The sequence below is a fragment of the Chlorocebus sabaeus genome, chromosome 4 (genome assembly GCF_047675955.1).
Source record: "Chlorocebus sabaeus isolate Y175 chromosome 4, mChlSab1.0.hap1, whole genome shotgun sequence".
Classification (NCBI taxonomy): Eukaryota; Metazoa; Chordata; class Mammalia; order Primates; family Cercopithecidae; genus Chlorocebus; species Chlorocebus sabaeus.
This window is the reverse complement of record NC_132907.1, coordinates 6,140,314-6,163,765: the sequence shown is the minus strand read 5'-3', so window position 1 is coordinate 6,163,765 and position 23,452 is coordinate 6,140,314. Positions and strand designations below refer to the sequence as shown.

The following is a 23,452-nucleotide window of genomic DNA, read 5'->3' as shown; positions in this document are numbered from 1 at the left end:
TCTAATTTATGATTCAGTGCCTACACAGTTCTTTAAGGAAATACATAGTCCACAATCCTTTGTATGATCATACTGTAGTTACACGAATCAACTGGTACATTATTAAAGAGGAGATCCGGAAATAAAGGAAAATGGGTGTACTAGTACTACAGAAACAGGAAGTAGGGAAAGGTAATTTGGGGAATTAGCAATTGCATCATAAATTTCTTTAAAAATGAACGGTTAGCACAATACCCATGATCATAATGCTATACTCAACAGTTTACATAGTATAAAACTCAAGTGAATAGAAGAAAGTGACATTTTTACAGTATGATACACATTTCTAGATGGACAAGAAAGACCTACAGGAGAGAGAAATATTTAAGATGTGAAGCAGTTGTGGAAAATTCAATGAAACAAGTTCCAAGAGTAGGCACACGTATACCTATGTAACAAACCTGCACGTTGTGCACGTGTGCCTTAGAACTTAAAGTACAATTAAAAATATATATATATAGGCCGGGCGCGGTGGCTCATGCCTGTAGTCCCAGCACTTTAGGAGGCTGAGGTGGGTGGATCACGAGGTCAGGAGATCGAGACCATCCTGGCTAACATGGTGGAATCCCGTCTCTACTAAAAATACAAAAACTTAGCTGGGCGTGGTGGCGGGCGCCTGTAGTCCTAGCTACTTGGGAGGCTGGGGCAGGAAAATGGTGTGAACCCAGGAGGTGGACCTTGCAGTGAGCCGAGATTGTGCCACTGCACTCCAGCCTGGGTGACAGAGTGAGACTTGGTCTTTAAAAATATATATATACACACACACACACACACACACACACACACACATAGAAAAAAAAGAAATTTTGCCAATCACCAACCCGCTCTTTGCCACACAGTTCTCTTTTATCAGCCAATTAGTACTACTGTGTAATGGATACTAATTTATTATAAGTACTCTTAACTAAGCCATCTCTGCTTCTGAGACATCCTTTGGATTATTTTTAATTGATAAGTCTTAAGCGATCTTTGAAACAGATTCTACTACCCTGAAGTCTGTGTTTTATACATTCTGTCCTCACTGTCTAGTCAAGACATGAAAACAACATGGTGTTACCTCACACAACTTTCCTTATGTTCTCTGATCATTTCTCTTTGCCATCTCTCTTCTTCACCATTTTTCATTTCATCTTAGATGAGAAAGTAAGTGGCTCATTCTCACCAAAGCCAGCTCTCCCAATTGTGTCTTTCATATGTTTTTCCTACTCTTGGAACTTGTTTCATTGAATTTTCCACAACTGCCTCACACCTTAAATGTTTCTCTCTCCTGTAGGTCTTTCTTGTCCACGTAGAAATATGTATCACTTTACACTGCCTGGAAGAGCTTACTCATAATGCTGCTGCTTTATCAAATTACTGCCCTGCCTCTCTTCTTTCTTTTACCAACAACTACTCTAGAAAAGTAGTTCATACAAGTTGCCTGTTCTCATCACCTTCTGTTCACCGTTAAGCCTTCAGAGCACCTTGCTTATTCTCTTTAATTCATCACTCATGACTTTGGGCACCAAATCCACTGACCACTGTTCTCATCTGCGTTATCTTTCAGTTCTTCTGTAGAAATCACTACTGATAACCAGCCTTCCTTGAAAAGTCCATCTCTCTTGGTTTTCACGACACCCTATTCTTTTTACAAGTATTTTCCTGCTAACTCCCAGGACATAACCCTTTCTTCTTATGCCTGAAAACTCTGAAGTTTATGTATATTCCAGGGATTGCCTTTGCATTTTTTATGTCATAGTGATAGTGTTCAAATCTATTAACTTGAGCCTAACTTCTCTCTCCATATATAAGCTCACATTTTCAAATGTCTTGGGATACATTTGCTTGGGTTTCTCTCTGATAGCTTGTTCTCAAGATGTACAGATATTGTCATCAACTTTGCTCCTCTGCCTTATCCTAATTGCTCTGATCTCAGTGTTACTCTTTCACTCCTTTCTTTTCTTCTTCCTCTTGATACTTTTTCTGATTTTCCTAACCTGAAAGCTAGGGTAATTTCTTTCACTTCATAGTCATACTCTCAGATCAGTGGCTGTCAAAACTAACTGATCATCAGAATTACTTATGCTTTCAGAAATTATGGTTTGATGGGTCTCACTATAGTGAGACTTACTAAATTAGAATCTCTGGTGATGAAGTTCCACAATTTATATATTTTTAAACTCTCCTACTCTTTTCTGATTTGAGGGTACTACTAGAGATTCTATCTCTACATTTCTGCGCCTACCCCTTCATTACATTGTGGGGGCCACTCCTATGCCATTCCCCTACCTCAGGCCTTCATTACTGAGACCACATTAATCCTTCCCTAACTGGTATCCCTGCCTCTAGCATTCTCTCCACCAACCTATTTTCTTTCCTATGAGTTTAAGCTATGTGAATATGCCACACCTCTTCTCCAAAATTTAAAATGGCTGTCCATTTCTCTGTAAAGTAATTATGTATTGTTTAACCTGGCCTTCAGTATTCCTTCGTGACCTAATGCTACAAACGTTTTGTTACTCACCTTCATGGACCTTTAACAGCAGCCAAAAGGAACAACCTACACTAATTTATGCATTTGCTTTTTGCCTCTCTTTATGCTGCTCTCACTGCCTTTGCCTCAATATTTGGATGTTCAAATATGGCCCATCTTCATAGCCCAGCCAAAATTCCTTCTTCTTCCCCCAGAGTTCCCTGATAATAATCAATAGGAAGAACGTCTTGTTTTCCCTGAACTTTTATGTAACTTTTATAAATCTCTCTTATAATACTTATCTCCTACCTTTTCTTATAGGGTATATACAAATGTGTGTAATATTTACAAATATATAGTCTTTTATTTGTTTTGTTTTTTGTTTTTTGAGACGGAGTCTCACTCTGTCACCCAGGCTGGAGTACAGTACACTCAACTTGATCTTGGCTCACGGCAACCTCCGCCTCCTGAGTTCAAGCAATTCTCCTGCCTCAGCCTCCCAAGTAGCTGGGACTACAGGCATGCACCACCATGCCTGGATAGTGTTTTTTTTTTTTAAATGGTAGAGATGGGGTTTCACCATGTTGGCCAGGCTGGTCTTGCGCTCCTGACCTGAGGTGATCCACCTGCCTCTGCTTCCCAAAGTGAATGTATATAATCTTTGAGAGAAGATCCAAATATAATTGAACTTTTTATCTATCACCTTTTATCTAATACATTTTAGTGCTAAAGAAATGTATTTCTTGAATAACAAACAGCAGCCAAAGTTTATCTGGAACTGTTCATAGTGTTCTACTTTTCAACCACTAAATCCTCACAATCCACAAAACCTTATTTGGGAGACCTAGTATATTCAATTTACAGATGAGAAAATTGAGCCTCAGAGCAGTTAGGTAACTAATACAAGGTCACACAGCTAGTGAAGGCCCTCAAGTATACTGGTTCCAGAGTCCATGCTTGTAATCACTGTACTATTCTGCCTTTTTTGGTGAATAAATTCCACCCAGTCATATTTTTTAACCTCAGTGCATCTTTTAACATTTAATAGGCGGAGGGCTCATATTCAAAAGAGATCTTTTTCTGATTCTTATACTCATTTAATTATACAATCTCCGAGACATGTGATTTCTTTCTCCCCATCTTTTTCCCCCAATGCTAGAGTATTTGCAAATAAATATTTAATCCCTGGTTATATTAAAGCTGCTTTGCTACCGTGAAAAAAAGGTTTTTTTACAAACATCTTTCACAAACTTTGTCACTGGACAGACTCCACCAGGTAAAAAAATAAGTGAATGGAAACAAAACAAGAAGTTAGCAGGATCTGCCTAGCTTATTAAAGATGAAATTGAATAGTGGAAATAGCTCCATTTTGGAGGCTTAGGAAGCATAGTGACCAAAAAACTGTATGGCTGCTCATTTATTAGTCTTAAACTATTAATGTCAAACTCATAGTATCCAGAGTTAAATAAGATTCTAATGCTCCTTTTCTTAAAAAGAAAAAATGGAAGCATATAGTTGTGAGCCTGGGGCAAAAAGAAGCTATAACATCAACCATACATTTGCTAATAATATCAGACACACCTGTGAACCAGTTTAACCATTAACAATTTAAAGTCTACATTTTAAAAGGAGAAAAAAAAAAAACCCTGGAGTTAAAATATCACAAAAAGTAAGGTCTACATGTAATACTGACAGACAAACACAGAAATAAAATTTAATAGTCTAACACTAGGCACAAATCACTTTGATCAAATCACTTTGATCACTAATATACAAGTATTAGACAGCCTCTTTCTCCCTAGAGTATATATATGGCATTCAATCTGGGAATTGCCTTTTTTTCTGAACACCACTGTTTCCCTTTTTTTCTGTAAGGGCTTGGTCCAATGTTGCTAGTAAGAATGAGCAATAAAATATTAGTTCACTCCCTTATGCATTAAAATCCCTGCCACACCTGTGGCTATTGTACCATTGTTTAAATGGGTAAAAAACAGCTCTGCATGAGTTATATATCCATTTGCTTAATTAAAAATATAATTATTTAACAACAGAGAGTAACTAATATACCTACAGCTGTTGGGAAATACTATTATTTCTAAGACCAGACAATGCCCTGATAATCTGATAGCTGTTGGGAAAAGAGATGCAGTTAATCACATTGATAAGAGAATCAAAGGATTTAACTCAAGTCGACTTTTTAGAATAGTGATATGGCAAGGGAAGTAAAACAATTTAATCAAATTTTAAATTTGTGTTACAGTTTTGTGTGTGATGGTTGGAGAACCAAATTAAAAAAACAAAGGCAGCTTTGAGGTATGCTGGCATTTATCCAGATTGAGGGTCTACCAGAAAACAGTTCTGGGAACTGACATTTATGATAACTCATTCAAATATCTTCTTGCACAATTAGGGTTATCTTTAGAGTTAATTTTCCTGAGACATCATGCCATTTCTGACTCAAGATTTCAGCATTGAATTTGAGCCTATTAACTCTTAATGAGTGCTAACTGATGTCTTATCAAACTATCTATAAAAGATAACTGGCTATTCATGGCCAAATACATAGTCATCTAATGTCCAAAAATTAGGAGACCATCTAGTCAGATTCAAAATACAGACATAGGCAGGTTTAAAGATGCATTGTACATTTTCATTGTATTACAAAAGTTAAGTGTGTTGGAAAATTGCTGTTAGCTGCCTGAGCATGCCTGTAGCTGCGTCTTGAGCTCCTTAATGGCTGAGTAACCAGTAATGTAGTTAGAAAACTAGGTTAAGCCAGTCTTCAGTCATTAGTTGGCTGACTTCATATTTGTTTTAGAACTCTAATCTTCTAAGAACTTGTTTTCATAATTCTACCTTATGAAACATTTATGAAATGTGTAGAAAATTAACTAAGATAGCTGTAAATCCAAATGATAATTCCTTTTCCCATAGTTTCAATAATTTTTTTCTTCACTAAAAGAAAACAGAGCACTTAACCTTTTCCTTAAGAATCACAGATCTATTTGATCCCCCCTCAGCAGAATATTATCTGGCACTTTCGAAGTACATGGTTCAAATAGAATTACTCTAATAATAGTTCTTGCAAGGTCTGTGTGGGTCTCATCTAACTTGGTTATTCTCCTTAGATTCGAAATTATAGCCTGCAAATTGAAAATTATATATAGCTTTTGCAAGGCAAGACCATAATTCTAGGTTTGAACCATTTTTTTTCAACCCCAATAAATCACATTCAAAGTAAACCTGACACTGGACTGACTGTCTTTTAGCATCCAGGAGAGCCCTAAGTCAGCTGTTGACAAAGTACTGCATTTTAAGTTCCCAGAAAACCTTGAGACTCCACTGAGAATTTGCTTGCATTCTCCTCTTTACCCCTGGAAAATATACTCTAGGCCAATACTGATTCACTTCTCTGCCTGCAGATCCAGTATGTCACCTGCACAGATCTTTCCATATCATGCTTGTATCCTTCACATATCAGTAAGGGTCAGGGTAAATCCATATCAGAAGGTAGTCGGTGGAAGCCTCCACTATGGTTATGTTTACTGTTCCTACCTTTACCTCTAAAGGACAAGCTACTTAAATTACCTTCTGAGGCAAAAGTTTAAAAATTGTGGGTCACACAGTACATTGATGAGTCCCACTGCCAACATATTTTACATGGAATGAGATGGCAAGGGAGAGAGTAGAGTGGATGGGATAGTAGAGGAATGGGATGGGATGGGATAGAGTAGAGTGGATAGGATCGGATCGGATCAGATCGAATCGAATCGAATCAAATAGAATAGATCAAAGTGTGTCATACATTAACTTGGGTTTCATAAAAGGTTTCTTTAAAGATTGTGTAGTTCACATGTAAAATGCATTTCTCACTGCGGTTTGTGGTCAGAGTTTGAAAGTCAATATTGTACAGTAAATTTGACTCATCAGTGACCCTGGAACTGACATATGTCTATGGAAATCTTAGATAAGGTGGATTGTTTCTGGGAAGCATTTAATGCTTCCATCACACTTTTTCTCCTTCCCCCTCTTTTTCCCTCCCATTAAGAAACAATCCCATTGAAGTGTCTCTATGGAAATATTACTCATAGGCAGCTTTGTTTACAAGCCACAAACTCCAATTTTTTATCAAGCCCCTGGAGCCCAAAAGCAATTCTCTCACTGCTGTGACATCCACATTTCTCTCTGCACCTTCCCTACTCTTTAAATAAAGAGTGAAGGGGATAGTGGGGGTACAATTTCTTGTCAATTTTACTTTTAACTGTAGTATATCTTCTTAGCCAGTCCCATAAGGTCTTTTTTTAAATTTATTAAACTAGAATCAGAAATTGTTTTTTTAAATTCATTAAACTAGTGCTTGAGAATTATCTCATTGCTTTTGTGAGCTCACATTCTAGGAGAGTATTAAGCAATAAACAAATATGTAAATTGTGTTAGGATTCTCCATAGAAACAGAACCAACAAGAGATCACTGGCAGATTGGAGACTGAAGAAGCTGGTCGTATATTTCAAAGGCCTGAGAGGCAGAGGTGAATGGTGTAGATTTCAGTTTGAGTTTGAAGGCCTGAAAACCAGGAATGCTAAGGGTGGAAGAAGGAATGTTCCAGTTCAAGCAGTCAAGCAGAAGATAGGTGAAGCTAACCTTCCTCCACCTTTGTGGTTCTTTTGAGGCCCTCAAGGTGTTGGGTGATGCCCACTGACATCAGGGACGGCCATCTGCTTACCCAGTCTGCAAATTCACATGCAAATCTCTTTTGGAAACACCCTCACAGACACACTTGGAAATAATGTCTAATCAGATATCTGGGCTTCCTTTAGTCCAGTCAAGTTGACCCACAAAATTAACCATCACATAAATCATATAGTGAGTTAGATGTCAGTAAGTGCTATGAAAAAACTAAGTCAGAAAAGAGAGAGTGGGAGGGAAAATAGAAGATGCGGAGAGGTCTTTTTTTTTTTTTTTTTTTTTTTTTGAGACAGAGTCTTGCTCTGTTGCCCAGGCTGGAGTTCAATGGTACAATATTGGCTCACTGTAACCTCTGCCTCCCAGGTTCAAGCGATTCCTCTGCCTCAGCCTCCCGAATAGCTGGGATTACAGGCGCCTGCCACCATGCCTGGCTAATTTTTGTATTTTTTAGTAGAGATGGAGTTTCACCATGTTGTCCAAGCTGGTCTCAAACTCCTGACTTCAGGTGATCCACCTGCCTCAGCCTCCCAGAGTGGTGGGATTACAGGTGTAAGCCAGCATGCCCAGCCCAAGAGGTCCATTTTTAGTTGGTTAGTCAGGAAGTTTTTAGTGACAGTTTGAATGTGATAGAACTTTGAGTCTGCATGTTGAAAACAATCCTGAGTCTAGACTTACACATGATTACATCAGGATAAACAGAAGGGTTCTATAGCCAAACACGTATGGGAGATTCTGGTGTATATATATAAAAATCTTAAACATGTTTATCACATATTTACTATGTGATATTTTAGAACTTCAAATCTACAAAGGAAGAAATAGAATGAGACAAGATGAGAAGCAGCAAGGTAATGGGAATGGAGGGAAATTTAGAGGTGGAGTAAAAAAATAAAGTTGGAAAAACTGTAGAAGACGAGAGATGAAGCCAATTAAATAGGGCCATGGTAGCTCTTTGAAAAATACTACCCACATCAGAACAAAACAAGCAACAATTGCAGGGTATCTATAGCTATGTGCTCTTTCCCTAACGTCACTAAACTCATGATGGTGGTGAGAATCAGGGTAATAGTAGTTGATGCTTATTGAACATGTGCCTGATGCCCAGCCTTATGCTGAGTGCCTTGGGTGCACGGTTTCCCTCTCTGGAATGCAGATCCACACAGGTAGAGGCTGCCTCTGCCTTGGCTCATCTCTTTACTTCCAGCGCTTAGCACAATAGCTGTTCAATAGGAACATGGAATTTGACCTATCAGCCTTAACTAATACTTACAAATTGATCCATGAATTATTAAAATTTCCACAATTATCCTTTACTTTTTTATCAGGAATTATGGCACAGAGAAGTTAAGGAGTTTGGCTGAGACCCACTCAACAGGCTCAAAAGTGATAGAATTGGAAGCCGGATGCAGATCTATCTATCCCTCACGCTCATCCCCATTCAGAATATTTCCTCAGAGCAGTTATTTTCCTCCATGGATCATATCTTAAAGGACTAGTGTACCTTAGACCTACTGCTGCAAAGCAAATTAACTTTTCCCTGAAATGCATTCTCTTCATTCTTGTACTTTCAAAGTCCAGGGCTTCTCTAAAGAGAAATTCAAGCTTTCAGATGAAAAGAGCAGCAGTAAAAATAAAAAGCAGGGTCATACCGACAAGTCACATCAACAATTCTTTTATTGAACAAACATTAAGTGACTTGCTTATGCCAGACCATGTGCTAGGCACTGGGAATATAAAGATAAATAAGATAGACTGAGTTAGTGCACTTAATAACCTCTAATGAAAGAGATAGACACGTAACAAGTAATGACAAAGAGCTACACGCATGAAGAAATACAGTGTGGTCAGGGTGCCTGGAAGACTAGAGAGCATTCACTGGGAAGTAGGCAGGAACTGGTGGTGAGGTTTATCTTTTATGATATGGGAGGCAGTTGAAGGATTTTTAGCCTTTTAATGGCATGATCATATATGAAAATACATGTAAACATGCACTTTTATGTATACATACATGTATGCATACATACATACATAACTTTTTTTTTGACTATCACTCTGTCACCCAGGCTGGAGTGCAGTGGCACGATCTCTGCTCGCTGCAACCTCAACCTCCTAGGTTCAAGCAATTATCCTGCCTCAGCCACCCAAATAGCTGGGATTACAGGCATGCACCACCATGCCCAGCTAATTTTTGTATTTTTAGTAGAGGTGGCGTTTCGCCATGTTGACCAAGATGGTCTCGAGCTCCTAGCCTCCAGTGATCGGCCAGCCTCAGCCTTCGAAAGTGCTGAGACTATAGGCATGACCCACTGCACCCAGCCATACTTTTTTAAAAGATGTTTCTCTGGGCTGGGCACAGTAGCTCATGCCTATAATCCCAACCCTTTGGGAGGCTGAGGTGGGCGGATCACCTGAGGTCAGGAGTTTGAGACCAGCTTGGCCAACATAGTAAAACCCCATCTCTACTAAAAATACAAGAATTAGCTGGGCGTGGTGGTGGGCATCTATAATCCCAGCTACTCGGGAGTCTGAAGCAGGAGAATTGCTTAAACCCGGGAGGCAGATGTTGCAGTGAGCAAAGATCATGCCACTGCACTCCAGCCTGGGCAACACAGTGAGACTCCATCTATGTAAAAAAAAAAAAACAACAGATGTTTATCTGGCCATAATAGGAGTAGGAGGGGTGAATTGGAACAGACAGCTCTACCTACAAATCTGTCAAAATAGGCTCACTAAAAGAGATGAAGTCCTCAGGAAGGACAATGTTCTAGGAAGGATTGTAGAGGACAAATTTCAGAGCAAATTAGTAGATAAAATATGTCGACTGATTTGAAGCACCGTAGGAAGGAAAATGCGGCATCAGGGTAAATCGGTGTGAATGGTGATACCAGTACTCAGACGGAGGAAAAAGTGTGATGAGAAGAGGAATACTAAATTCAGTCGTGGAGGAACTCTGTTTGAAGTGGTTTGGGGATCTCCAGGCCTGGAGCTTAAGAGAAGTGAAGATACAAATTCAGAAAGAGTTGGCCCTAATGTGCTTGGAGGAAGGTAACATTGGAGATTATGAATTTAGGAAGGATATCGTAATAAAATGAAGAACCTGGCACATAATAAGTATTGATACAGTCTAGCCTGCTGCAATAAGTATTTGCAACCGTATCTGGAGATAGAGGCCAAAGGACCTAGAGTGAGTTTCTTATTATCCGAATGGGTTTTCAAGAGCTATTTTGGAAATGTGTTGGAGAACTGCTGAAGAGAAAAGGAAATTCTAAAATTAGATCTGAGTATAGAACTAGTGGCCAAGGATTAGGAATGCCAGCTATCCAAATGAGGTGGAGGGTGTTTTCTTGAACAATTTGCAAACCCAGTCTTTTTTTTTTTTTTTTTTTTTTTTACACGGGGTCTCACTCTGTCATCCAGACTGGAGTGCAGTGGCACAGTTAGCTCACTGAAACCTCCACCTTCCAGGCTCAAGAGAGCCTTCTACCTCAGCCTCCTGAGTGGCTGAGACTACACGCATGCATCTCCACACTTGGCTAAATTTTTGTATTATTTGTAAAGACAGGGTTTTGCCATGTTGCCCAGGCTGACCCCAGTCTTTAACTCTGTTGTTCACTCTCCCATGCACAGTGTCCTCATGATGATTTGGCAGTGCTATGAAATATGTGCCTTATTGTCTTCCTGTATGACCCTCAGTTTATTTGCTGAGAACAGTGGTGGCTGACCGCTGCGGAATTGCTGTTAATCCTTGTTAGGAAACCTCGAGGACACCAATATTTTCTCACCAAGAAAATCTTCAGATCACGGAAACATCCTTGTCTCTAAGTGTGAATTTCAGAATAAAGACCTGTGTTTTAGAAATAAAGTTCTTTGATACTCTTTTGTTTCAATTTATCTTTCTTTTCTAATTTAAAAATAATGTGTGCCCACTGTTGGAAATAGATCCATTAATACCTTTTCATTTAATTTTTTTTTTTTTTTTTGAAATGGAGTTTCACTCTTGTTGCCCAGACTGGAATGTAATGGTGCTATCTCGGCTCACTGCAACCTCCACCTCCCAGGTTCATGTGATGCTCCTGCCTCAGCCTCCTGAGTAGCCCCCATGCCCGGCTATTTTTTGTATTTTTAATAGAGATAGGATTTCGCCACATTGACCAGGCTGGTCTGAAACTCCTGACCTCAGGTGATCCCCCCACCTCGGCCTCCCAAAGTGCTGGAATTACAGGCATGAACCACAGCACTTGGCTGATACCTTAAATCCACATTATTTCACAGTTGTGTTCTATGTTTTACATTGATAGGTTTGTTTAAGTAGCACATTCCAAATTGTTAGAATCAGAAGGTCAGTGAGGTAAAATTAAAACAAGTACTTTGGAAGTTTGTAAACACAGAATAAATTTCAGCTTCATGTAAATAGAGTGTGATTTCCATAATAAAGCCATTATTGTTGTCACTGGTGCACAGCAGTAAAGCCAAGGCTGCAGTTACAAAGAAAACAGATAATACAACACCATACTTTCTTTAAAAATGGCAGTTAAATTCATGGAAATAATATTTTTCACTAAAAAATAAAGAGATGTGATGTAATCTCAGTGGAATCTACTAACTCCCATGAGTAGGCTTTCTTAATGATAGTAGCACTAATTGACATATCTACTTGCTGGTTTGTTGTTTGTTATTGTCGTTTGTTTTGTCGTCTTTGCCTTTCAAGAAGTAATTTTTTTCACTAAAACCTTTTCAGACTACTTTGGTTTTCACATTTGTGACTCCTTGTTAATTTAAGTATGTAAATTAAGTACTGTGATGATTGGACTTTTTTTTTCTCCCTTCCGTGGAACTTCCTCTTGACACAGCCTGAGTTACTTGGCATAGTCTTTTTTCTTTTTTATTAATTGTAGCAAAATATACATAACAAAATTTAGCATCTTAAACCATTTTAAGTGTACACTTCAGTGTCACATAAGTACACTGACAATGTTGTGCAACCGTCACCACTATCCGTGTTTCCAGAACTTTTTCATCACTCCAAATAGAAACTCTATATCCATTAAACAATAACTCACTATTCTGCACTCCTCCCAGCCCCTGGTAACTTCTGTTCTACTTTCTGCCTCTGAATTTGCCTATTCTAGGCACTTCATGTAAATGAAATTATTTATCCTTTTGTGTATGGCTTGTTTCACGTAACATTTTCAAGGGTCATCCATGGCGTAGCATATATTATAATTTCATTCCTTTTTAAGCTTCGGTATCTCAGTCTGTTCAGGCTGTTACAGAATACCCTAGACCAGCTAACTTATAAACAGCAGAAATATACTTCTTACAGTTCTGGAGGCGGAGAAGTTCAAGATCAAGGTGCCAGCAGATTCAGTGTCTGGCAAGGACCCCGATTTCTTGTCCGTAGATGGTGCCTTCTCGGCGTGTCCTCACATGGTGGAAGGGGCAGGGCAGCGCCCTGGGGCGTCTTTTATGGGTGCACTAATCCCATTCATGAGGGCTCTATTCTCACAACCTAATCACCTCCAAGCAGTCCAACCTTCTAATGCTATCATTGGTGATTAGGTTTCAACATACAAAGTTTGGGGGAACACAAATATTAAGAACATGGCACTGAGTAATATTACATTATATGCAAATAGTATATTTTATTTATCTCTTCATCTGTTGATGGACATTTGGGTTGCTTCCGCCTTTTGGCTATTGTGATACTGCCATGAATATAGGTGTGCAAATATCCATTTGAGTACCTGTACCTTCACTTTTTTTGAATATATACCTATAAGTAGAATTGTTGGATCATATGGTAACTTATGTTTAACATTTGGTGGTTCTACCAAACTGTTTTCCACAGCAGTTGTGCCATTTTACATCTCTATCAGTCATGCACAAGGGTTGCAGTTGCTAAATATCCTCACCAACACTTACTATTTCCTGGTTTTTTGATAATAGTCATCCTAGTGGGTATGAAGTGGTATCACTGTGGTTTTGATCTTTGTTTCCCTAATGACTAGTGATCCTGAGCATCTTTTCATGTGATTATTGACCATTTGTTTATCTTCTCAAAAGAAATGTCCTTTGTCCATTTTTCAAATGGATTGAATGGGTATTTTGTTAAGTTTTAGGAGTTCTTTATTCTAAGTGATTTTCAGTTGAATGGAGCACTGTTTTTCAGTTTGCCAAATGAAATTTATAATCACTGTTTAATAACAACATGCCCCCCACTAACTTTCATCACCATCACCCCCTCCCAATACCTCTTTTCTTTTGACTTAGGCCCTAAAGAGAGTTAAAGGTGCCTCCTCAGAGGTAGATTAACCATAAAGCTGATGAAGCTTAAGTTTCAGGTCCTTTCACCAGCCTTGGCTGCTTCCAAGATCCTGTACCTAATTATGGTTTTGTAATTTTTGTTTTTTAAACAAGTCTCCCCAGTATAAGCCTCCCTAATATAAGAAGGCCCACAAAATCCGAATGTGCCTCTGGATATGTTTCTTCTATCTGAAATCATTATCTTAATCATTGTTGTACTTCTGGAAGGCAAGCCTGGGATCTATTAAGTATGCTGAGTTATTTATGACTAGCTTTTTTCCTTATGGAGTTTCTAGTCTGGGGTGCCAAACTACTATTCTACAGAATTCAAGGAAAATAGAAGCCATGGACATTCTCATGAGCCCCAGTATGCTCGCTTAGCTTCTCCACTAAGCTCTGTCAGCACACACCACTTGCTTTGCTCTAAGAACTTACAGGAACATACAGGCCAAACTTTGAAAATTGGTTCCTAGTTGTTCATATGAAATGTGTGTGTCCCTTTGTACTCTGCACAGAGCCATAAATAGAATTTTGTTCTTACACAGTGGAAGAAAAGAATGCAGTTGCCAGACTTGATACCTAATCTTTGAAAATTTTGTGACCACAGCTTAGGGGTTTTCTAAATATTAGGATATCTTGTCAGAAGTAAAAATGAGCCTTCTGGCCCTTTATCAAATTGTATTATTTCATTAAATAAAAATGAATTTTTCTAAAAATTAAATAAATCTTAATATATATTTTCTTGTCCTGCTGCAAAGCATTAGTGACAAAGAAATTATTCATCTATGTAAATCTTCTTGTATTAGTCTTATTTTCCCTGTAAAGTTATAATAATAATTTAGACAATTTGTATATATTGTGGTGAAGGATATATATCAGCACAGTCCCCTTCTAAAGCCTTCTTTCTCTCAAAAAAAAAAAGTGTTCAGTTTCCCTCTTTCTCCTCACCACTTCCCTTCTCCCTCTTTGCCTTCTCTCCTTGTGCTTTCTTTTTCCTCCCTTTCCCGAACAATTCCATCTACAGCCATCAGTTGGTACAAAGCAAGGTGTGCATCTGCAGGAAGGGGCCCAAGCCTGGGTGTCAGAAGCCAATCATTGTGAGGAAGGAATCCATGTGAGGAGTGCAGTACTGCCCAGCAGGAACTGTGGGACGCTGAGTGAGTTTGGGAGGCCGCCTGAGAGAGGGAATGGATAACAGTGATAGGAAGTTGGTTACATGCAGAGGAGTGGATCAGATCAGTAGATATATTAAGAATAATAAGAAATAGCGGGGTGCAGTGGCTCACGCCTGTAATCCCAGCACTTGGAGAGGCTGAGGTAGGCAGATCGCCTGAATCTAGGAGTTCAAGAATAATGAGAAGTAGATCTCTTACCAACACAGAACAGTTACAAATATGGAAAGGAAGAAAACTGGAATTAACCCTGTGATGTTGGGTTGGAATTAGAAGCATTGAAATGAACTAATGAATTTCATTATATAGAGATAGATAGAGTAAAACAGATCTAAATGCATTTGTGTGTGCATATGCATGTGTATCCTCTCACTCTATCTACTGAGAGAGCTTAGGAGCAGCAACAGCAGTGACCATACCTAGCCCCAGATCACACTTTCTAAATATCATTCTCCCCTAAAAGAAACCAGGACTGGGACAGAGAACATTTGAAACATCTTGGGCCAAAAAGCAAACAACTGCTAGTAGAATGATGAGGATATAACCACAGGCACAGAAACCATCTTGAAAGGTTTCCCACTAGGGACAACTTGGCATCAAAACAAACAATGATAGTGGCCGGGTACCATGGTTTATGCCTGTAATCCCAGCACTCTGGGAGGCCACGGCACGTGGATCGCTTAAGCCCAGAAGTTCAAGACCAGCCAGGCAACATGGCAAAACCCCATGTATACAAAAAATACAAAAATTAGGTGGGCGTGGTGGCATGCACCTGTAGTTTCAGCTACTTGGGAGGCTGAGAGGTGGGAGGATGGCTTGAGCCCAGGAAGTCAAACCTGCAGTGAGCTGTGACAACACCACTGCACTCCAGTCTGGGCAATGGAGAAAGACTTTGTATGACCCTATGCAAAGGAAAAGGAAAAGAAAAAGAAAAGAGAAAGAAAACAAAAAAAGAAATAAGGAAGGAGGGAGGGAGGAAGGAAGGAAGGAAAGAAGGGTAAAAGAAAGAATAATGGATAATATGCTAAATAAGCAGGAATCTATTAGTCTATATTAGAAAATAAATAAGTGGATAAATCAAACATTTGGTAAGGAAAAAGATATTTACATAGTTTCAAAGAAATACCACAGATAAAACTTCTTAATTACAAAGGGAAAAATGCTAACTTTATAGTGAAGAATTTGTGCAGCCACCATCTTAATCAAGTGACCAAAATGAACATCTTCAGTAATGGGACAAACTGAGTTCTTGTGCCACCTGATAGAATGCTGTAAGATGAACCCAGCATCCCTTCTGTGATTTCTAACAGTTCATAATCTAAATCTAATCATGAGAAATATCAAATAAACTCAAATTTAAGGACACTCTACAAGAAACACTGGCTGGTAGTCATCAAAAGTGTCAGGGTTACAAAATTCAAGGACACACAGAAGACCCATTTGGGATTAAGAGTCTACAGAGACTGTAATCCCAGCACTTTGGGAGGCCGAGACGGGTGGATCACGAGGTCAGGAGATCGAGACCATCCTGGCTAACATGGTGAAACCCCGTCTCTACTGTTTAAAAAAGTACAAAAAACTAGCCAGGTGAGGTGGCGGGTGCCTGTAGTCCCAGCTACTCGGGAGGCTGAGGCAGGAGAATGGCATAAACCCGGGAGGCGGAGCTTGCAGTGAGCTGAGATCCGGCCACTGCACTCCAGCCTGGGCGACAGAGCGAGACTCCGTCTCAAAAAAAAAAAAAAAAAAAAAAGTCTACAGAGACATGTCAACTATACAAGGCTGGATCTCTGGATCTCTCTGCTAAAAAGGAAATTACTGGTATAATAAAATGGAATCTGAGAATGATAGTACTATATCGGTGTTAATTTCCTGATTTCATGGCATCCTGTTTATGTAGGAAAATGTCTTTGTAGAAAACACATTATTCAGAGGGTAATGGGGGATCAGATTGACAATATTCAATTGATTCAGGAAAAAAAAAAACTTTCTCATTGTACTCTACTTGCACCTCTTCTGTATATTTGAGATTGTTTCTAAATAAAATTAAATTTGAAAATTGCTAAAGTTGTAAGCAACTGTTTCAATTCCATAGTGCACGAGGATTTTAGGTGTTAATTGATGGTAGTGGGTAAAGAAGGGCTTTGAGGTCTGTCGTGAAAGTTGTCAGTGGTGTGGTCTACCCTGATGTCTTTCAACAGCTTGAAAATGTGTTTATTTGTGACTGCAAAGATCTGATTCACTTTCTAACTCTTATATAACTTGTCATTTAAATATTAAAATCACCTCTGTACGGTTATTATTCTAAAACTCAGATAGCAAAGAAAATTCAAAATAAACAAGTGGAAAGGGTAATAAAGTCCCTTGACCCTGAGAAAATCTATTCCGAAAACGTTTGAAACAAACTGCATTAGAACATGTGTAGAATAAACTTAGTTGATCATTATGAATCAGTCACTTCCTCTTTGCTCTTAAATTTACCAATAAATTTTGGTGTCTTCTCGGTCAGAGAAAAGATGTGGGTACAGGTTTTTCCAACACACACACGCGTGCGTGCACACACATACACACAATGTTATGTAATTTCTGTTATTAAGTGCCTGGTTGGAATATGCTAATTTCGGGAGCACACTACTGACTGCCATTTTCTGGTGGAACACTCTTTTAAGGAGATTTCTACAACTCCATTGTTGCTTGTGGTACTTTCTGAACAGTCCAGCAGGTGGTAGTCTAGGAGAGGAACAGTTCTCATCCTCCCCCATCCATCCCTGGACCTACCAGCAGCCCCATTTGCAAAACAGAAAGAATGTGGACTCAGCAATGTGCTTTCTCTCCTCTGGCATAAGAATGGGATTTCCAAGGTTGTTCTCTCAAAATGGGCACTTAGAATACCACAGAAAGAAGCCAAAAATAACTTTGTGTATACATGTGACTGTGCAGTATTCTGAAGCTCAAAAATTCTTTTTTTTTTTTAATTTCTAGAAATTCCACTGATTTTATATCTCTTTGCTCTGATTTCTGTGACATGGCTTTGGGGAGGACTACACATGGCCTACAGACACTTCTGGATGTTGGTTCTCTTTGTCATTTTCAACAGTCTGCAGGTAAGCCTTACAGTTTGGTTAGTGACAGCAGACATTTATCTTAATGAACACAAGGCATAGAATTTCAATATTAAAGAGTCAGTCATCCACACACAGGTGAATTTGTGTATACAATAACATCATATAGAGTTGTAAAATAAAATGATAGGAGCCTAAATCTTTAACATATGAAATATGACTGGGATTCTAACTTGCTCATTATACAGTTAGGGAAGACAAATATTTATTCTCCTTCATTTTGACAACATCGAAGTAACTACACAAACATATTTCTTTTTCAGTAGGATTGATGTTTTCAACTTTGCAGATGGCAGCCATGTAAGATCAGTGCACATATTTGGATTGTGACTGGGTCTAGAAATTAGATCAATTGAGGAGTGAAATAGTGATGTTCAAGCAGTCCCCTCTTAAGTGTGATGCTTAGTGAAATGAGGTGTTTGGTTCACTAAAACATGACTGACATCTCCTAAGTCCAGCAGTGCCCAGCTTAAATTAGTTTTATAAGCATGCTTGGATAACTAGAAATTATATAACTGCAGCAAAAATGAAAGCTGAAATTTTTAGTACTTTTGTTAAATGGAAAGATGTTGCACCCTGATATTAACAAGGAATAAGTGAACACATTTTCCTTGTTTTCCAAAGTAAAAAGATCTGCCCTAGACTAAAATAATTTCTTAAATTTACTAAAATTATCTCTAAATAGTCCTTCTTTTGGCTACCATCTTGCAAGGATCATGTGCAGCAAACACACAGACATATACACACTTTCAGAATTGTAGCATACAATTGAAATGTGACTCTGATCATTTTTTAGGTTTGCACCTGAGCAGACAAATTCTTTAGTTAGATCATAGCTTACATGATGGTGCCTAATCAAGGCATATTATCAACTTAGGAAGGGGAAAATACAAAATAACTAAAAGTTTAGAACCAAGTTGGTACAAGTTTCTATATAGAAAACTGTCTATGGTTATAGTTACAGGTGAGCACTTACAGGTAAAAAGACAGCTCGGCTTCTCTGGGATTTGATGATTCAAGGAGTAAACAATTAACTGTTAAGAATCCAGTGTGGCAGGTGCCATGTAAACAGAGCATTTTGAAAGTGAGTAGGGGCCTGTTGACCATCAGGGCAGAGGCTCGGTCTTGGTTATCTTTGGATCCCTAGGGCCTAGTGGAACTAAGAACAAGGTCCAAACCAACAGCCTGCAGGTGTGTTTTGCTTGTCAGGCACACAATGTTATACAAAAGATTGTTTTAGATTTTCAAATATTTGCTTCAAACTTTTAAAATTAAAAATTTTCACATTAAAAACCTGAATTGCTGGCTTTTTTTTCAAGGCAGTATTTACGTGGCAGCAATTTCCAGGCCCTGAGCAGACCTGATATACTTCATTCATTTTAGTTGCCTCTGAGATAATCACACATTTAATGCTTATTAAATGATAAATGAGTATATGTTTAGAGATGGGAATTTCAGGCAGAGAAAACTGTTAGCCAAGGCTGCAAGAAGGGAAAATGACTAATCTTGCCTAGATTAAGCAGTGGGTTGAGAAGGAAAAAGAAAGGTCTTGCAATATAGAAAAGAAGTGGTGGGAGAGGAGACAGGAAGCGTAGATTGGTTTAAACGCCAGCTTTCTATGCTCAGGGTGCCGAACTTTAGTTTTTAAGTAAGGGGAAGCCATCAAAGTTGTGTTTTTTCTTTGTTTTGCTCTAATTTTTTTAAATCTTGTCAATTTTTTTTTCATTTTGAATGGGATGACATGTTTGTACTGGAAGGATAACGAAATGTTTATGAGAGGATATTGAAAAAAAGAGCAGCTCTAAGTAGGTAGGTTATTGTCGTATTTTAGACTATAGGTGTTCTGGCAGTGCGCCTGGGAATAAAATGTAGGTAACAGGTTTCAGAGTTGTTACAGAGATAAACACTTTTCATTTTATTGTTTAATTGATATGTAATAATTGTATGTTTAGGGGTACATAGTGATGTATTGATACATATAACATGTAATAAAAGAATTAGCATATCTATCATCTCAAACATGTATCATTACTTTGTGTTGGGAATATTCAATATCCTCCATCTAGCACTTTGAAACTATGAAATATTGTTAACTATAGTCATCCTGTAGTGCTATAGAACACAAGAACTTAGTTCTTCTATCTAGCTGTAATTTTATATCTTTTAACAAATCTTTCCCTATCCCCCTTTTCCCCCTACGCTTCCCAGCTTCTAGTACCCTCTGTTCTACTTTTTACTTCTATGAGATCAACATTTTTTAGCTTCCACACATGAGTGAGAACATGCAATGTCTAACTTTCTGTTCTTGGGTTATTTCACTTACCATAATGTCCTCCAGTTCCATCTATGTTGCCATAAATGATATTGGGTTGATGCAAAAGTAATTGTGATTTTTGCCATTAAAAATAATGGCAAAAACCGCAGTTACATTTGCGCCAACCTTTTCTTTTTTTTCTTTTTTTTTTTTTTTTTGAGGCAGAGTCTCACTCTGTCATCCAGGCTGGAATGCAGTGACACGAACTCAGCTTACTGCAGCCTCCACCTCAGGCTCAAGCAATCCTCCCACCGCAGCCTCCCAAGTAGCTGGGACTACAGGCACATGCCACCATGCCTGGCTAATTTTGTTTGTTTGTTTGTTTGTTTGTTTGTTTGTTTGTTTTGTAGAGACAGGGTTTCGCCGTGTTTCCCAGGCTGCTCTTGAACTCCTGAACTCAGGCAGTCCACTCACCTTGCCTCCTAAAGTGCTGGGATTACAGGTGTGAGCCACTGCACCTGGCCATCATTCTTTTTTATGGCTGAATAGTATTCCATTGTGTATATTTACCATTTTCCTTATCCATTCATTGGTTATTGGACATCTAGGTTGATTCCACATCTTGGCTATTGCAAATAGTGCGGCAACAAACATGGGTGTGCAGATGTCTCTTCAATACACTGATTTTCTTTCCTTGGGATAAATGCTCAGTGGCAAGATGACTGGATCATATGTAGTTCTATTGACAATTTTTTTAGGAACATCCATACCATTCTCCATAGTGGTTATACTAGCAGTGTAGAAGAATTCTGTTTTCTCTGCATCATCACCAGCATTTATTTTTTGTCTTTTTGATGATAGTCATCCTAACTGGGGTGAGATGATAATTCACTGTGGCTTTGTTTTGCACTTGCCTGATGATTAGTGATGCTGAGCATTTTTTCATATATTTGTTGGCCATTTGTATAACTGTTCAGATCGTTCGCCTGTTTTATTCAGATTGCTTTTGCTGTTGAAATGTTTGAGTTCCGTGTATGTTCTGCATATTATCTGTCAGATGAATAGTTTACAGATATTTTCTCTCATCCTCTAGGTTGTCTTTTTTACTTTGTTTCCTGTTGTGCAGAGGCTTTTTAGTTTGACATAATCCCATTTGTTTATAAACTAAACATTTTATAAAAATGCTTCAGAACATTGGTCTAGGAAAATATTTTATAAATAAGAATCTTTAGATTCTTATAATTTTGTAAATAGATTCTTATTATATTTATAAACCTTTTATTTATATTTAATAGCCTTTAAAACCTTTTCTTTATATTTAATATCCTTTTATATTTATAAACCTTTTATAAATAAGAATCTATTTATAAAATTATAAAGTGAAGCATTTCACCTTGTTTTCTTCCAGTAATTTTATAGTTTTGGGTCTTACATTTAGGTCTTTGATCCATTTTGAATTGGTTTTTGTATAGGGTGAGAGTTGGGGGTCTAGATTTTTTCTTCTGCATGTGAACATCCAGGATTCCTAGCAACCTTTATTGAAGAGGCTTTCCTTTCCCCAATTAATGTTCTAGCTGCCTTCTGTCAAAAATCAGTTGGCTGTAGATAATGTGGATTAATTTTGTGTTTCTCTATTCTGTTCCATTGGTCCATTTGTCTTTGTTTATGCAAATACCATGCTGTTTTGGTTACTATAGCTTTGTAGTATATTTTGAATTCTGATAGTACAATGCCTTCAGCTTTGTTCTTTTGCTCAGGATTGCTTTAGTTATTTGAGGTCTTTTGTGATTCCACACAAATTTTAGGATTTTATTTTATTTTTTCTGTTTCTGAGAAGAATATCATGGGTATTTTGGTAGGGGTTGCATCGACTCTGTAGATTGCTTTGGCTAGTATGGTTGTTTTAACAATATTAATTCTTCTGACCCATGAGGAACATGAGATAAATATTAATGAAATTTGGTTAACCAATTAAATATAGGAAGGTAAAGTGTGAGAGAGGAACATCACTTAGAAATTCCTGGCTTGAATGAATGGCTGGGCACTGATATCTTTAGTCCAAGTGGAGATCACATAAAGAGCAAGGTCTGGTGAATAAGCAGTGAAGTTGGTGAGATTTAGGGGACATTGCTAAGTACTGTATACCAATGTTTTAGTAACTGGGTACAGAGATAGGGCTAATGAAAGAAATTGTTAATGAGTGATCAGAGAGCTAGGAAGAGAACCTGGACAGGGTTTGCAGTTGTGGGTAGAAAAGAAAGTTCAAGAGGACGCAATGCCTAACTCTGGCTAGTGTAGCAGAGAAGTTAAATAGGATGAGAACTGAGGAACAATGCAGTCTACAGCAGTGGTTCCCAAAACCGTTATGTGCAGCAGAATTCCATGGGGAACTTGTTAAAACACAGATGTTATGCCCCACACCCAGAGTTTCTGATACAGTAGGTCTAGGTGGAATCTGATCATTTGCATTTCTAATAAGTTTCCAGGTGGTACTGATTCAGCTGGTATAGGAGCTACAGTATGAGAAAAAGAAGTGAAATAGAGACTGCAAAGAGAGAAAGAAATCGCTTAGGAAGGGAGGTTGGTTGGTTCAAAGGAGATTTTTTGGTTTTGTTTTCTCATGACAAGAACTAACAGAGGAGAAATTGACATTTATAGGAAAGATTTATTGTCATGGCAAGATCATGGATGAGGCAGGAAGAACAGAAGAGATAGAGGGCTTCTCTGAGGGAGGAGTAGCAATGTTTTTTGTTTTGTTTTGTTTTCTCTGAGGCTGGGGAAAGAATAAATGATTGGTGAACATGAAAAACTACTCTGGAGCTGAAAGTGTGGAATGTTGGCATTTGCATGTAATGCCCTCTCTTTTGTCTTAAAGGCAAGAGGCAAAGTCATTTGTTGAGAGGAATGGGTTCAAAGCATGAGATAAAAATTTTAAAAAGGTATGGAGCAGTTTCTAGACAGAACATGCATAACTTAAACTATGTTGAAAGATCATCAATAAATGGATTGCTTAGAGAGAAATCAGTGGGATTCAGTGGAGATTAGACAACTTAAATCTGTAATTGAGCCAGTCAGCAGTAATTAAATAAATGTAAGCCTTAGGATTATAATGGTAGCCTGGGTAACCTATCAAACCACATGCGCAGGAAAAGTTTATTGAGCTTTTATGGAGGTTTGTAAAGAAAGGAGGACTGTGGAACATAGTAGTATATATCACTGGTACATACAAGAAAACATTTTGGTCTTTTTCTTTGAAGAACTTATTAGAAACTAAGAATAAGTAAAAACTAAAAATATTTTAAACTGATGTTTAATGAGCTTAATTCAATCCAGGTGACATTACTGAAGCAGCAATGATTATTTGTACTGCTGTTGGTTGGTACCTGGCACACTGGCACATTCCTGGTACCAGGTGCTCAGTGAATC

The 23,452-nt window shown here is 38.3% G+C and overlaps 1 protein-coding gene across 11 annotated transcripts in view; it reads left to right on the top strand.

The window, feature by feature from the left end:
- ADGRV1 (adhesion G protein-coupled receptor V1) overlaps positions 1-23,452 on the top strand; it is a 584,631-nt gene that overhangs the window by 502,262 nt on the left and 58,917 nt on the right. For 8 of the 11 annotated variants that reach the window (XM_073014617.1, XM_007978103.3, XM_073014615.1 and 5 more), the window contains one exon: positions 17,633-17,754. The exons of 2 other annotated variants lie outside the window; for them this stretch is intronic. In XM_073014617.1, coding sequence (XP_072870718.1) covers positions 17,633-17,754 — 122 coding nt within the window. Of the gene's footprint in view, positions 1-17,632; positions 17,755-23,452 lie in introns of those variants that run through there. One more of the 11 variants, XM_073014620.1, reaches the window with a different exon arrangement.